A 16,491-nucleotide genomic window follows, 5' to 3' on the forward strand; every position below is an offset into this window, starting at 1 on the left:
TTTGATCTCGTGTTTCTCCGCCTCCACCGCTGCAGCCTCCTTTTGTTGTGGCGAGGCGCGTTATGGGTCAGCTGGGTTCACGCCATCTTCAGAGTACGAGGGGCGAAGGCCACTAATGACCCCCCTCCAGGGCCCGGATTCAAAGCTGCAGCCAGTCAGAAGAGGTCGGCCGCCTCCATCCACACATCTGGTTTGCATTAAACGGACACATGTGGACTTTGTTTTGGGAAGTGTGACTGACGCGCATCCAAGCAGCCGTAATGAAAAGGGCTTTTCTGTGGCATAAGTTTAGTGGAGACGTTTTCAGTAGGAGACCAACTCTGACAGGAAGAGCCTGATGTGACTAAAAGCTTATCATCAATGATAATAACCCGAGTAAATCTGGGATGTGAAGCCTTGTTTTGTCTCCAGTATTTAAATCACATGCCATGACTCAGGGACAAATGGAGGATGATAGTTTGTTTTATTTGTTGCAGGAACCAAACTTTGACCTTTTTTTATTTCATTTTACCACCAAATTACCACCATGAAGAAGGAATAACCAAACCTTTAAACATGCTTCTTTCTGCTATCATCATATGTATAAATGAAAAAATCTGTATTCATCCCAGTTTCATATGATACCCCTAAATAAAACCCAGTTCAGCCACCAATATTCAAGTAATTTAATTAGACTATAGAGTCAACTTTGTGTGTCTTAATCTTACTATAAATGCAGATGTTTACTGAAGACATTTGAAGTTTATTTAACAACATTAATGAGCAAATAGCATCATAAAAGCTAAGAATCACAGCAGAAGGTCAGCGAAAGGTTCTGGAAAAGTTTAAAGAAGGTCAGGATGTAAAATAATTTCCCAGTTCGAACCTTTAGAGAGGACAAATCAACACATGGATGTCCATTCAAACCGACAGGGGAGCATTAATCAGTCCCTCCAGGATACTGAGATGGTTTTTGTGATTGTTATGGTCAAAGTTGCAGTTTTTTTTAGCATTATTTTTGCAATAACATATCTTACCAAAAAGTTAAAATTGCAGCACATCACCTTCCCTTTCTTTCTCTTTTTCCTCATCAAGTAAATTTGTCCTTACCTGAGAAGCCCCTGCGTCATCGTCCTGCTGCTGGACTCTGCTGTCTCCTCCCTGACTCTTTGTTCTTCCTGTTGTGGTATTAAAGATTTATTTTAAATATATGCAAAGCACAAATTCTGTACAGAAATCAAAGAGGATTGGGTTTATGCATCACACTAACTGACTAGCAAGGAATGTAAAACAGATAAGATTACTGCAAAAACACAAACTCTTATCAAGTAGATGTAGTTTATTTTTTTTAAATTAGACCAAAACTAATTTATATGCAACTTTTCAGCAACAGATAAGAACTTTGTTTTAAGTCTGTAATTCCTTAATATTGATTAAAAAAAGTACTTATTCTTTATTCTTTATTGGCAGATTATTTCACTTATAGAAAACATTTTTCCCAAGATATGAGAAATTCTGCCAATGGAACTACAACTTTTCATAAATATTAAGGAATTATGGGAACAAACTCCTATATCTTGCTGAAAAATTATTTGCAAATTAGTTTTGTCTATAATTTCAAGTGTACTAAGATATTTGCACTCTGAAATGGATCAAAATTACTTGGTAAGATTTTGTGTTTTTGCAGTAGCATTCTTGGTAACTAGCTTAATATCGTGATCCTCCTAAAATAATGACATATGTCATTATTATATGACATATGTCATTTTTTTTCACAAGTTATCTTAACAATTGCTGCCTCTTTCTTTCCGAAGAAATGTTTCAGGGAAAAAAAAAATCACTTTTGGCAAAAAGAGTCAGGCCATTACTTTAGGCATGTGACCATATGAAATGCAGACATAGATTAATAATCATTTAGCTAAAATTATCTAAATGCAACAACATTACTCAACTTACTTGGTTTGTTTAGAAGCAAACTCAGCAAAGTGTTTTGAATTTTGGCTCTGGCTAATTGCTGATCATGACACAGACTGTAAAGCTCGATTTAGCAGCAAGTTCCCCCTCTGTCATCAGACCACAGGTTAAACACTAGCGTCAGCATGTTTACGCTCGTGGTGCGTTTGAAGACGGCTCGGAAAATTACATTACCACATCTTAACGACCGATTAAGTAGTTAAACTGCTGTTCGTCATGCACTCTACAAAGCTGCCCTTTATGGAAGAGTGACAAAACCAAAACCTGAAAAACCAACCAACCAACCAACCAAACAAACAAACAACAACAACAACAACAACAACAACAACAACAACAAAAGTGCTCCCATAATTTAAAATGGTTTTATTCAAAGGAAATAGAGAAGCTGGAAAATAATGGAGCTAAATCTAGGACAGTTTGTTGCTGATTCTGATTCTTCCATACAAAGTCTCTGTTGTTCCTGGTAGTAGAGTTACAGATTTCCCTCCAGTCTATCAGACCTGATTATAATCACATTTTAAGCCTCGGAAACTATCTTTGTCATTGTCTTTTTGATACTTTGACATTAAATGAAACTAAAAATTGCTGCACTAATATTTAGACTGTAAATTCTTGTTGTGACTTTAGAAATTAACAGCATATTTGCTGAGGGTGTGCAGCTTTTTGAGGAAAGTTTGGACATGTCAAAAATATTTGCAGAGCCACTCAAAAGCAAAATTAACCTGACATGAACTGTAATTAAACCGATTCTGCAGCCTCTACTGACCTCTGCTGGTAATCATAGAGAACACGCTCATGATTTTAGACTTCAGTCTGGTTTCTCAGAATATCACCAACACCTCATATGTTGCTTGCTGCTGCATAAGTTCCAAAACCCAAATGTTGCATGAAAGGCTGCGGGTGTTTCTTTGAACGCACTTCCAACTTGATTGTTTGAAAAAACACTTACAAAGGTTTCTTGCAAAAATATGGACAAAATAAAAATCTCTTGTATAAAAAGAAAGGTTTACTAAATCTGGTGTTTCACGTTCAAAATGTGAGTTCAGAGACACAAACCACCTGTTTCCACACAACCATTTTAGAAAAATCTAGGGGGGTTTTTAACCTAGAAGGCAACATTAAAACAAACAATTTTACCAAAACCTCTCATACATTAAACAAAGAGATGTAACCTCACCGTGTGCCCCTGTGTGTTCTTCATCAATAAAACTAATGGAAGGGTCTAATAGTTACCACAGTAATGTAAGGAATTCCAAGTTTAAAAGTTATTTACAGATCTTGGTCCTAAACTAACGTAAGTATTTTATTGAAATGTGAGAATGATATAAGTTTAAGTGTTCTCTGTGTGAGTCTGAAATTGACACAGCTGTAATTCTGCTGCAACCTTCTGGGATAAAGTAATCTGATATGTGACTCTGATTTCAGTTTAACCTGTTTCAGTTTTTCTTGTTTCTCACATTAAGCTGAAAGACTTGGTCCGCTGACTTCATGTTCTGGTCTTTTCATCATTAAAAACCTCATGAAGGAAGTTGTTCTGCTCAATAAACCTCCATACTAACTCTTATCCTAAACTGGGTTTTATCCTGGAATGAAATAAATAAACAAATACTAAGTAAAATGAGATCAGAATGGATCATCACTTAATTAAAGCTGCAACTGAAAATGTGAGAAAACATTGAACTGATCTGTAATGTTTTATTTATTAAAATTATTGGAAGAATAATTTCAGACATTTTTTCTCAGATTTATGTAATTTTTTGTTTCACTGGTTCATCTCTTCATATTCACGTTACTAATACGAAATATTCTATCACTGTTTTGTGATAAATACCCATTATTTTTGAACATCACAGCTTCTATATTAATCTGAGGAAAGATAAACAAATAACAACTCCAATAATTGATCAACATCATCTGATCAATGTTGAATAAGATACTTTAAAACCACTGGGATTTAAAGTATCTTAAATCCATGGCTTCTGATATTATGCTTCAATTGAAACTATGGTTTTTAAAACATTGACTTAAGTAAATAATTTATTTTCATGCAAACTGCCTGTTGTTTGTCTCATAAACGTATTTTTATGTTTATATTGGAATGTTAAAGTATATTACATTGTGGGAGAGTAAAAATTAATGGCATGTTGAACTTTACTTGAAAACTAAATTAAAAAATAGCCTCACTTTTATTCCAAGTTCAGAATAAGAAGCTTTTATTCCTACAGCACCACCTGCTGGACATGAACGCAATAGCATATTTTTTTCATTTAACACGTGACTTACAGACTATAGAAACTGAAAGGAATTTCAAACTCATCTGTGAGACACTCGGTGCTATATCTCTGCTCACGCTCTAACAAATACTTTGAAGATCTTTTCAAAGAAACTGCAGAAACGTTTGGTGAGTGTTGTGGTGGAAATACTTGGACACAAAATGGCAGAAAGAGCTCTTTTTGATCGTTTCCTGAGCTGCCATGTGTGTACAGAGACTTTCAGAGATCCTGTTTCTCTGAGCTGCAACCACAGCTTCTGTTCAAGCTGCCTGCAGGAATTCTGGGAAAAGACTGGAAACAAGAACTGTCCCATCTGTAAACGATCTTCAAAGGAGGATCCGTCCATCAACTTCTCCCTGAAAGAACTTGCTGATTTGTTTTCCGAGAAGCTGAAAGGAGCTTCAACTGAGATGGGAAAAGAGAAGAAGGAAGAGAAGAAGGTGGTTTGTGAGAAACACTCTGAGGTTCCTTACTGGTTCTGTGAAGACGAGCAGAGAGCTGTGTGTCCTGTCTGTGAGTTTTCTCTCCACCAGAGTCACAAAGTGGTTCCTCTAGAACAAGCAGTCAGTGAGCTGAAGGAGGAGCTGAAATCTGAGTTAAAGTCTCTGCAGGACAAGAGGAACAAACACAAACAAGTGGAGAAAACATACGATGATGTGATTCAACACTGCAAGAAGCAGGAGCTGTCCACAGAGAGACAGATCAGAGCAGAGTTCAACAAGCTCCACCAGTTCCTGAGAGAGGAAGAGGAGTCCAGACTGGCAGCTCTGAGGGAGGAAGAGGAGCAGAAGAGGAAGACTATCATGAGAGAGATGAAGAGGATTAAGGAGCAGATCTCCTCTCTGTCAGACAGCATCTCTGCTGTTGAAGAAGAGCTGCAGAAAGACAACGTGTCGTTCCTCAGCAGTTATGAAGCCACTCAGAGCAGAGCCAGAGGTCAGAGGTCACTGCCAGATCCACAGCTGGTCTCAGGAGCTCTGATAGACGTGGCCAAACACCTGGGCAACCTGTCCTTCAGAGTCTGGGAGAAGATGAAGGACAAGGTCCACTTCAGTCCCGTCATTCTGGACCCAAACACTGCTAATGGATGGATCCATCTGTCTGATGATCTGACCAGCGTGAGACGTGGAAACACAGAGCAGCAGCTTCCTGATAATCCAGAGAGAAACACAAAATACTGGAATGTTTTTGGTTCTGAGGGTTTCAGCTCAGGGAAACACAGCTGGGATGTGGAGGTGGGAGATCATCCTCGCTGGGCTTTTGGTTTGGCTAAAGAGTCTGTTGACAGGAAAGGAGAATTACATGCTTCACCAAAATATGGAATTTGGTGTTTACTGCATCGTGATGGAAAATACACTTATGGAGTTGGTGAGACTCTCAGAGTGCAGAAGAGTCTCCAGAGGATCAGAGTCCATCTGGACTATGACATGGGGAAGGTGTCCTTCTACGACTCTGAAGACATGACTCACATCTACACTCACAGAGACACTTTCACCGAGAAACTCTTCCCTTATTTTAACGTTTCCCCAGCAGGTGATGCCAAAACTTCTGATCTCAAAATATGTCAAACTACATTTCTTTTTAAAATGAAGTTCAAAGTTTCGAAATATTCTGATCAATGAAATTGTGGGACTTTGGAAAATTCAAGACTGTATAATTCATGGTTACAGAATTAAACCATCAACTTCCACACAATGTTCAAAAAATGTTTTATTTGAGCCCAACTCTCTCTTAAAATCGTTCATTAACATCTTTAATCATTTTCAAGGTTTTCAAACTTTAGTAAAAAACTATATAAAACATTGTTAGATAATATTATTCAAACTGTGTCAAATATTTCTTCATCATTAGTATTTTTTCTGATCAATTTAACAAGGTTGATTATTTCTGTCTGAATGTATTTTTAGTATTAACATAAGTTCAGAAAAAACTCAAACTCAATTGGGTTTTCATGTCAATCTTGTCTTTAATTATTGTACAAAACTTCTGAAAATAAATATTTAGATTCAATTTTTTTGTTTTGCTGACTGAGAATAGTTTAATATGTTACGTTTTTGTACGTTTTTGTAATATATTATACAAATAAACTTCACTTGATATGATGGTTTGTTTTCTAATGTAATTAGTTTTTCTCAGTCGATTTGGTGTAGTTCTTAGAAAACACTTGAAAATCTCAAAACTACTTGCTCACTCTTTAAATCATTGTGCAAATAAAAAAGTATTTTTTGTTTTATTTTCAACTTGCAACTTAGAGCAAGTTGCAAATGTTTTGGTCCATAATTTAAGTAATTATCTACAACTCTCTGTCTTTTCCAACTTTTATAATTGCTTATATCATGTTGACCAAAATGTATTATAAGATTGAAATTTCTCAACATCCACAGCATTTAAGCAAAGTTCATTCAAAATGCTTGAAGTATTTGTCATAATAGGTGATGCACAGTTCTATACATTTCTATTAGACTTTTTTCTGAATCTGTCCTGAACTGATAAATTGATCCCAGGTGAATCCTGAGTTTCTTCAAAGTAAGTAAATGTGGGAAGCATTAGATCAACCAATGTTTAAACAGCTCAAAGGTACATCTCATGAAAAATCAATACATCTGCTAAATCCAATCAATCAAGGTGAAGGAAGACTGCAATCACCCAGTCCAGATAGTAAACCACATACTGTGAACGTGGAGGATTTTATCTCCAATGTTTTCTTGTCTTAATCGTTCTCCTCTGTCATTTCTCAGTGATAACGATAACATTTTTTATCTTGTAGTTTTATTATCTGGCAAGGCTTTAAAATGGGCAGAAGCCCGAATTCAAACGCACCTGCATTCATAACAATTTCCAGTCAGAACAATGATTGTAGAAATTATTTCTCTGGTTTGACCAAAAGGACAGAAGCAGCAATGCTCAGCTGTGAAAGATGTCCTCACAGCGCCATCTGCTGGAGGAAAATACTCACAGCAGATACGTCTCATTTTGGCAACATTTATTGAACACTTCACTGATATTGCAAACTCAAAGCTTCACTGTAATAAACAAAACTGATGCCAATCAATAAGACCTCTTACTGACAACCTGACAGATATCAGACTGAGGAAGTTTTACCAATAAAAATAAGACAAAAAACTACAATGATGACTTTTCGCTGCAATCCAGAACATCGTCTGATAAAACATTGACATATTTTAAAGTGTCATCATCTTTTAGTTTATTTACTCTTTTGGTGAATAAAGAGTTATGACTCTGTTTTTGTAAGTAGAAAACCTGATCAACAACATATTTTACAGATCACTTATCTCACTTAACTGACTCCATGGAAAATCATTTTGAGGTAATCACAGAACATAAAAAATGTCCAGCTATTTTATGCCAAATATTGACTAGAAGACTGATCTGCAGAGTTCTGTTTGGTGTTTCTAGTCTTCTTGAGTTACAAGTTTGCTCATTAAAATGTGAAGCAGTTGTTCACTACATGGTCAGAGAGATTTTACTGCACTAAATGAGAAGGACAAAGTTCACCTTGAAGTGTTACACAACGGCCTTTCCGACGGGAAACACGTCACTGAAAGGAAAGTGAAAGTATGTTTTACACAAAGGAACTGAGCTGAGATGCCATTACAAGGTCGGAGATTTGACTTGAAACACAAAGGACTAATCAAAGAGAAAGAAGAAACTTTGACTTGGTGAGTTCTGGGACTCAGAGGTTTCTGTAGAAAATGGCAGAAAATACTGCAGTTCTTGAAAGTTTTCTGACCTGCCATGTGTGTACAGAGACTTTCAGAGATCCTGTTTCTCTGAGCTGCAATCACAGCTTCTGTTCAAACTGCCTGCAGAAATTCTGGGAAAAGACTGGAAACAAGAACTGTCCCATCTGTAAAACAAGATCTTCTAAGGAATTCCCACATGTTAATTTCACTCTGAAGGAACTGGCTGATTCTTTTGCTGCAAGACAGAAATCTGGATCAGTAAAGACAGAAAAAGGAGAAAAGCAGCAGTTGACGGTGTGCAGTAAACATCAAGAAAACCCTAAACTGTTCTGTGAAGACGAGCAGAGAGCTGTGTGTCCTGTCTGTGAGTTTTCTCTCCACCAGAGTCACAAAGTGGTTCCTCTAGATCAAGCAGTCAGTGAGCTGAAGGAGGAGCTGAAATCTGAGTTAAAGTCTCTGCAGGACAAGAGGAACAAACACAAACAAGTGGAGAAAACATACGATGATGTGATTCAACACTGCAAGAAGCAGGAGCTGTCCACAGAGAGACAGATCAGAGCAGAGTTCAACAAGCTCCACCAGTTCCTGAGAGAGGAAGAGGAGTCCAGACTGGCAGCTCTGAGGGAGGAAGAGGAGCAGAAGAGGAAGACTATCATGAGAGAGATGAAGAGGATTAAGGAGCAGATCTCCTCTCTGTCAGACAGCATCTCTGCTGTTGAAGAAGAGCTGCAGAAAGACAACGTGTCGTTCCTCAGCAGTTATGAAGCCACTCAGAGCAGAGCCAGAGGTCAGAGGTCACTGCCAGATCCACAGCTGGTCTCAGGAGCTCTGATAGACGTGGCCAAACACCTGGGCAACCTGTCCTTCAGAGTCTGGGAGAAGATGAAGGACAAGGTCCACTTCAGTCCCATCATTCTGGACCCAAACACTGCCTACTATGGTCTGTATCTGTCTGATGATCTGACCGGTGTGAGACGTGGAGACATAAAGCAGCAGCTTCCTGATAATCCAGAGAGAAACACCAACACTGGAACTGTTTTTGGTTCTGAGGGCTTCAGCTCAGGGAAACACAGCTGGGATGTGGAGGTGGGAGATCATCCTGACTGGACTCTGGGCGTAGTGAAAGAGTCAGCTGAGAGGAAGGGTGAGAGACGTGCTTCACCAAAATATGGGATCTGGAGTTTATGGCATGGTGATGGAAAATACACAAATACCCTCGGGGAGATTGTTCCATTGAAGAAGCGTCTCCAAAGGATTAAAGTCCAGCTGGACTATGACATGGGGACGATTTCCTTCTACGACTCTGAAGACATGACTCACATCTACACTCACAGAGACACTTTCACTGAGAAACTCTTCCCATATTTTGGTGTTAGAAGGGCAGGAAGTGCTAAAACATCTGTTATTAAAATCTGTCACAGGAACATTCCTGTCTAATGTTCTAGGAAATTCTTGAAAAGTTAGATATAGTATCTAAAAAGTGTCTAAGTGTGTCCAAACTAGCTGGTGTTAAAATAATACTTGTGAATGTTTTAAAAAATTGACACCAATTTTTTTGTTAAAGCAAAACTAGACATTGTTTTATATTAAACAATACTGGGTGTCACATTAACATTACAAAGGCGTTGGTGTTAAAATATATTGTTAAAAGTAACACCAATGTAGTGTCAATCATGCCATGTACAGGCCAAGAATTAAGCTGCAGGGCCTTCTTGCTGCAAGGCAACAGACCAACTGCGTGACTTTGCAGCCTATTTGATGACATTTTGGCAATTATGTTGGATTAAGAACGTGAATCTTTTTGTTCTGAGCCTAACTCCATGCACATGCACAGATTTCTCAAGGTAACGAATAATTTGTGCGAGGGAATTAAAAAAAAATCCCCACATCATCTTGGAGGCTTAACATTAGCAGTTTGCAATGTTAACTTTTTAAACACATAGTAGAATATACTCTGCAGCCGTAACGTGAAGGTGTGGCTTAAGCAACATCAGCCAATTAACACTCGAATTTACAACACAAATATGTCAGAAGTTACTTTGGCTGGGTTACTTTAAAGCTTTGTGGTGCAAAAACTACACCCACATTTGTTTTTTAACACTACACCTAAGATTTTAACACTGCCATTTTTACTGTGTAAAATCATTTCTATTTACCATTGTTATCCCTTCAGTATGGAAGCCCTTTTCTGCCACTCTGTTAAAAAAAAAAAAAAAAAAATTATCTCATTATTTTGAGATAGTATCTCATAATTTTGATATAGAATCTCATGATAATGAGTTAACTTGTTTTATTTTTTTAACAGAGTGGCGGAAAAGGGCTTCCATACATTCGTATTTAAAGTAAACCATTAACATTAAAAAGAAACAGAAAGATACCTGCAGAAATAAATGTAAAAATGTGACTTTTCTTGTTCTTGATGCAGTACTCTGTGTTTCAAACACTTATGTTTGCAATCTTGTCTTTGTTCTGTGGTTAGTTTTGAAATCCAAATGTACATACAATTTAATTAATGCATTAGAAAAACAAGTAATGCTTTATTTTTCTGGGGTGTGCATAAAATGTGACATAACACCTGTCATGAAGATGAAAGACTCTTCATAAATATTTATGACTGTTGTCATGAAGTGCATTTGGTAACTAATGACACTTTTAATGCAAAGATCATAATTTTAATGCAACTTTGCTTTAAAAGTGTCATTATTTATCACGTAATGCAAGGTTGTCGCTTTTAATACACTGTAAATGTAAATGCATTAAAAGTGTCATTATTTACTGGATCACACGTCATGACAACAGTCATAAATATTCATAAAAACTCTTTCATGTTCATTACAGGTGTTAGGTCAGTCCTATGCACACCTCGTCAAATAAAGTGTTACCAAAAAACTTCTGCCGCTTCTACATAACATATTGGTCTGTGGTCTCTTTTAAAAGACACTTAAAACATCTGTTGCTAAAATTGCTTTTTATTATTCTTATTATTGTTTTTATCATTGTTGGATCTTAAATTGTTCTGTTAATTTAAGTCTATTGATAAGAACTTTTGTGATTTTTAGGTTTTCAAAGGTGATTTATAAAGTTGTACTTAAGATTTGCAGAAAAAAAGAGGAAGGAATCAAACTTTGAGGCAGTTTTTTTGCTTACCCTATAATGATTTCAAAATTGTATTATTAATCTTAATATTTAAACAACTATATATCCTATGCCTTTTGCAAACTTGTAGAAGTTGTACATGTATGTATTTATTTATGCATGTATACAAGTTTACTTGTTTAATTATAATATAATAAAATATCATTATTTTAGTTGCATTTTGGTTGTTATGGTTTATTAGATTGTATACAGTTTAGTTCATTAAAGTTTTGGGGCAATTTAATTGAAAGAGTTTTGAGTTTTTTACTCAAACTCTGCTGACGTTTTTGGAGTTTACCGTATTTTACCACATGATGGCGACAGAGATCTTGTTTCCCCCCCCCTCCCCCCCGACATTTCGCACTTTCAGAGTTTCTTCGTTTTCCTTAAAGATTTTATTATTGCATCAGGAAAACAATTTCATCAACACTCAGCTGAACAGTAAATCAGGACATACGTTACCCACTGCAGTTTATGATTTGATGAAGATCTGTTTTTCTTTTAGTGTTGCAAACATGATATTTGTTGCGTTGCTTATTTACCCTGGAGAAAAGATAAATTACTAAGTATGTTAAAGTTTAGTATACCTGAGCATACTTTAAGTCAGACTAATCATGAATATACTTCAAGTTTGCTTAGGATTAGTTAACTTAAAGTGTGCTATTTTGGAACAACTAATTTTGTGCTTAGTGTGTTTTAATAGTATTTAAATTATAAAGCACAATTTAAAGTGTACTAAGTGTACTTTCACGTACATTTTTGGAACAACTAAAATTATACTTAGTAGACATTAAGCATATTGCTTTTTATATAAAATAAATATGCTTGGTATATTTTGAGTGTGCTATTTTAGTGAACAAATTACATTTAAAATATATTATAATATATTTTTAAAAATCGGAAGTTTGCTTATTAAAATATGAAGCAGTTGTTCACTAAATGTTCAAAGAAATTTTATTGCATTAAACAAGAAGCTCAAAATTCACCTGGAAGTGTTACACAACAACCTCTCAGAGTGGAAACACGTAACTGAGAGGAAAGTGAAAGTACGTTTTACACAAAGGAACTGAGCTGAGACGCCATTACAAGGTCGGAGATTTGACTTGAAACACAAAGGATTAATCAAAGAGAAAGAAGAAACTTTGACTTGGTGAGTTCTGGGACTCAGAGGTTTCTGCAGAAAATGGCAGAAAATACTGCAGTTCTTGAAAGTTTTCTGAGCTGCCATGTTTGTTCAGAGACTTTCAGAGATCCTGTGTCTCTGAGCTGCAACCACAGCTTCTGTTCGAGGTGTCTGCTGACATTCTGGGAAAAGACTGGAAACAAGAACTGTCCCATCTGTAAAAGAAGATCTTCTAAGGAATTCCCACATGTTAATTTCACTCTGAAGGAACTGGCTGATTCTTTTGCTGCAAGACAGAAATCTGGATCATTAAAGACAGAAAAAGGAGAAAAGCAGCAGTTGACGGTGTGCAGTAAACATCAAGAAAACCCTAAACTGTTCTGTGAAGACGAGCAGAGAGTTGTGTGTCCTGTCTGTGAGTTTTCTCTCCACCAGAGTCACAAAGTGGTTCCTCTAGAACAAGCAGTCAGTGAGCTGAAGGAGGAGCTGAAATCTGAGTTAAAGTCTCTGCAGGACAAGAGGAACAAACACAAACAAGTGGAGAAAACATACGATGATGTGATTCAACACTCCAAGAAGCAGGAGCTGTCCACAGAGAGACAGATCAGAGCAGAGTTCAACAAGCTCCACCAGTTCCTGAGAGAGGAAGAGGAGTCCAGACTGGCAGCTCTGAGGGAGGAAGAGGAGCAGAAGAGGAAGACTATCATGAGAGAGATGAAGAGGATTAAGGAGCAGATCTCCTCTCTGTCAGACAGCATCTCTGCTGTTGAAGAAGAGCTGCAGAAAGACAACGTGTCGTTCCTCAGCAGTTATGAAGCCACTCAGAGCAGAGCCAGAGGTCAGAGGTCACTGCCAGATACACAGCTGGTCTCAGGAGCTCTGATAGACGTGGCCAAACACCTGGGCAACCTGTCCTTCAGAGTCTGGGAGAAGATGAAGGACAAGGTCCACTTCAGTCCCGTCATTCTGGACCCAAACACTGCTAATGGATGGATCCATCTGTCTGATGATCTGACCAGTGTGAGATATGGAAACACAGAGCAGCAGCTTCCTGATAATCCAGAGAGAAACACTAAATACTCCACTGTTTTTGGTTCTGAGGGCTTCAGCTCAGGGAAACACAGCTGGGATGTGGAAGTGGGAGATCATCCTCAGTGGATTGTGGGTTTGGTTAAAGAGTCTGTTGACAGGAAGGGAGAAAGATCTCCTACAGCACATTATGGAATTTGGTGTTTATCGTGTCGTGATGGAAAATACACCAATGGTGATGGTAAGACACTTGATGAAAAGAAGAGTCTCCAGAGGATCAGAGTCCAGCTGGACTATGACATGGGGGACGTGTCCTTCTACAACCTTGAAAACAAGACTCACATTTATACATTTAGAGAAACTTTCACTGAGAATCTCTTCCCATTTTTCAGTGTTGGAAAAGCTGCTGATGCCAAAACTTCTAATCTCAAAATCTGCCAAACGGAGATTTGTTTGTAAGGTTCTGTGTTGTGTAGTGATAACCTTGACCCAAAGCAAGTTATGAAATCAGTAACAAAATAATTCCTTTATGAATGTTTAACTTACGTGTCTTTTTTTATTTTGGTAATGATTGTAAAACATTTCTCATAAATGTTTTGAAGCTCATAACAGAGTTTGGGGTTAAAAATAATCAAAATATTTTTTGAGGTTTTCTCTTTAGCAGCAAATCTGTGAAAATATTCAGGTTCAGTTTGTGATTAATTGTTGCTTTTGATATTTGTTTTCTATTAAGCAACGTAAATCTTATTTCTATAATCTTCAAACTCCTGCTTGTCTCTGTTGATTTATTTGACAAGTTTCTTCATTAATTATACACATTTATCTATTTTCTTTGACTGTAAACTAGAAAACTGTAGTTGACTGACCTTCAATAATACAGTCAGAACACAGCAGGTAGTTAAATTAGTCCAGTTATTTATGCTGATTGGAGGCTTTTAATCACAATTCTTTGTTTTCTGAAGCATTTATCAAAACCTGTTTATGTTCAGCAGCAGAAAAGTAATAAATAAAGAGTTTTTGTTTTAACACAACCATTGCCAGGCTAATAATTACTGATGGTCAGGGACAGTCAACCGGTGGATCAGTTGCCTTCCTGTTCCTTTGAAAATAAGCTCTCACTAAAGAAGAAAATAATATAAAGCTGATAAGAAAGAGAGGGGACCAGTACATTCCTCTCAGCACTATGGGGAACTAAGATTGGATTAGTGAGGATCTCGCCTTGTCCTACAATACACACTTTAACACCACGAAGGCTCAACAGTGACTTTTCTTCTTAAGAAACCATCTGAAGAAATTTGGATTGTCATCCAAACTCCTCACAAACTACAGTGGAGAGCATCCTGGGAAACACTGTCACAGTGGTTTGGGAAAAATACCATCCAGGATAAAAAAGCTCTCCAGTGTGACATTAAAACTGCACAACTAATCTGTGGAGCTTCTCTTCCCTCACTGCAGGATATTCATAAGAACCGGGTCACAAAGAGAGCAGGAGACATCATCAGAAACCAAACTCACCCACAGAGCTTCTTGTTCTCACATCACGGAAGTGTGAAAGACAGGACTAACAGATTGAAAAACAATTTTCATACCCAGTTTATCTGACTTTTAAACTCAATGTGATTTAAACTTTTTGTAGTTTTTAATATTTGTGACTTTTTTTTTTTTTAAGTCTGTGACTTTTTTTAAACAGTGTTGAAGGGTGAAGTATAAATTTCATTGCCCAGTTTTTTTCTGACCATATGACAATAGTTTTTTATTCTTCTATATAAAAAAGATTATTTTATAAATGTTTTGACAACCGTGTTTCTTTTATTAAATGTAGAAAATTTCTATATTGGTATGACTATTTTCTGGAGAAAAAAATATTTCACTTGATTCTTTGGGAACTTTGTGGTCCCTGAAAATATATCAGTACTAAAATTGGACCATCCCAGCTCCCACAAATAGATCATAAACTATTCTACAAGGTTTCTAGAACATCCAGGATTTCTACAGTGATTATGAGAAGTGGCACACAAACCAAACAAACTATGTATTCATTACAAACAAGAGTTTGCCTCCTTCCTGAGTTTCTGTTTTGTTTTTTGTTTTTGTCATAATATTTGCACTGCAGTTCTTCAGAACATCAAGTCAATTATAGCCTTAAAACAGAAGTTTACTTCCTAAAATCTGAAGCAATTGTTCACTAAATGTTCAAAGAAATTTTACTGCACTGAAAGAGAAGCACAAAATTCACCTTGAAGTGTTACATGTCAGACTAGAAACGCATCACCGAAAGGAAAATGAAAACATTTTTAACACTTAAAACAAGATATTTATTTTCCTTATTTTAAAAATCTTTTATTGGAACCAGTAGGCTACCTTTTTTATTCATATTGTAGACTTAAAACCAGATCTTATATCTTTTTTAAAATCTACTTGTAACTTAGTTTTGTTTTATTTAAAGTGTACTGAGATTCTTTTACTGGAAAATAGAAAATAAACTGGCAATATTTTGTGTTGAACTGGTGATTGTAAAGCAATTTCAAGTTATGTCAAATCAAAGTTTATTTATGAAGCACATTTCCAACAACCTCACCTGAACAAAGTGCTTCACAATAAATCATTGACAAATATATAATAAATTAAAAAGTAAAATTAAGCTTCATAAAAAAAGATATATTAATAAAGTTGATAGTAAAATACCAATAAATTAATAACATAAATAAAAACCAAGGTGCAGTTAATTTCAGTTCCAGCAATTTCCTGATAACTCAAATCAATTAAGTATTAATTTTTTCCTGTTTTTTAATTGGTGTTGAAGTTGCCTCAGTTTTTAGCCAAATTATATAAAACAAAACAAGAAGATGAAGGAAATAGTCAAAATACAAACACTGATGAAACACTGCAGAACTGTAACTGAATGAACATCACAACTTCTGCTGAATAATTCATTCCCTTCCTGGCTCGTGTTTTTCTCCCCTGTAAATCTTGTTTTCTTTAGCGAAGCTGTGAATGCTTCTCCAAGGTGCGGCTGGCTGCTTGTCTGATTACGCATTCACCTTACGAGAGACGCCTTCAGCTGTTGCCACCCTAACAGGAAAACCTGAAGACAAACTCAGTGACCTTCAGTCACTGCGTCACCTGAACTGAACATTAAATCACTTCCACCAGACATTCTGAGGTGCTGAAAGTAATGGAATGGCTACATTTAATTTGTTTTTATCTCGACTCTGTAAATAGTTAAAAAAAAAAAAAAAAAAAAGGGACGTTCATTTCTGCCAAAAAAAAAATC

General features: G+C 36.6%; 3 protein-coding genes across 3 annotated transcripts; all 3 read left to right on the plus strand.

The window, feature by feature from the left end:
* The first annotated feature begins 4,226 nt into the window (after positions 1-4,226).
* LOC122828213 (nuclear factor 7, brain-like) lies at positions 4,227-6,244 on the plus strand. The gene has a single exon (XM_044111567.1). The coding sequence runs from the start codon at positions 4,388-4,390 to the stop codon at positions 5,846-5,848; it is 1,461 nt and encodes a 486-aa protein (XP_043967502.1). The 5' UTR covers positions 4,227-4,387; the 3' UTR covers positions 5,849-6,244.
* Positions 6,245-7,825: 1,581 nt separating this feature from the next.
* LOC122828215 (nuclear factor 7, brain-like) lies at positions 7,826-10,141 on the plus strand. The gene has a single exon (XM_044111568.1). It carries the CDS (start codon positions 7,940-7,942, stop codon positions 9,365-9,367), a length of 1,428 nt encoding a protein of 475 aa, XP_043967503.1. The 5' UTR covers positions 7,826-7,939; the 3' UTR covers positions 9,368-10,141.
* A 1,942-nt stretch (positions 10,142-12,083) lies between these two features.
* On the plus strand, positions 12,084-15,047 carry LOC122828216 (nuclear factor 7, ovary-like). Its single transcript, XM_044111569.1, has one exon. It carries the CDS (start codon positions 12,249-12,251, stop codon positions 13,674-13,676), a length of 1,428 nt encoding a protein of 475 aa, XP_043967504.1. The 5' UTR covers positions 12,084-12,248; the 3' UTR covers positions 13,677-15,047.
* Positions 15,048-16,491: the final 1,444 nt, after the last annotated feature.

The sequence above is a fragment of the Gambusia affinis genome, linkage group LG03 (assembly GCF_019740435.1).
Source record: "Gambusia affinis linkage group LG03, SWU_Gaff_1.0, whole genome shotgun sequence".
Classification (NCBI taxonomy): domain Eukaryota; kingdom Metazoa; phylum Chordata; class Actinopteri; order Cyprinodontiformes; family Poeciliidae; genus Gambusia; species Gambusia affinis.

What these genes read in the sequence shown, in the direction of transcription:
- LOC122828213 (XM_044111567.1), top strand. Translation starts at nt 4,388, where the DNA reads ATGGCAGAAAGAGCTCTTTTTGATCGTTTCCTGAGCTGCCATGTGTGT.
- LOC122828215 (XM_044111568.1), top strand. Translation starts at nt 7,940, where the DNA reads ATGGCAGAAAATACTGCAGTTCTTGAAAGTTTTCTGACCTGCCATGTG.
- LOC122828216 (XM_044111569.1), top strand. Translation starts at nt 12,249, where the DNA reads ATGGCAGAAAATACTGCAGTTCTTGAAAGTTTTCTGAGCTGCCATGTT.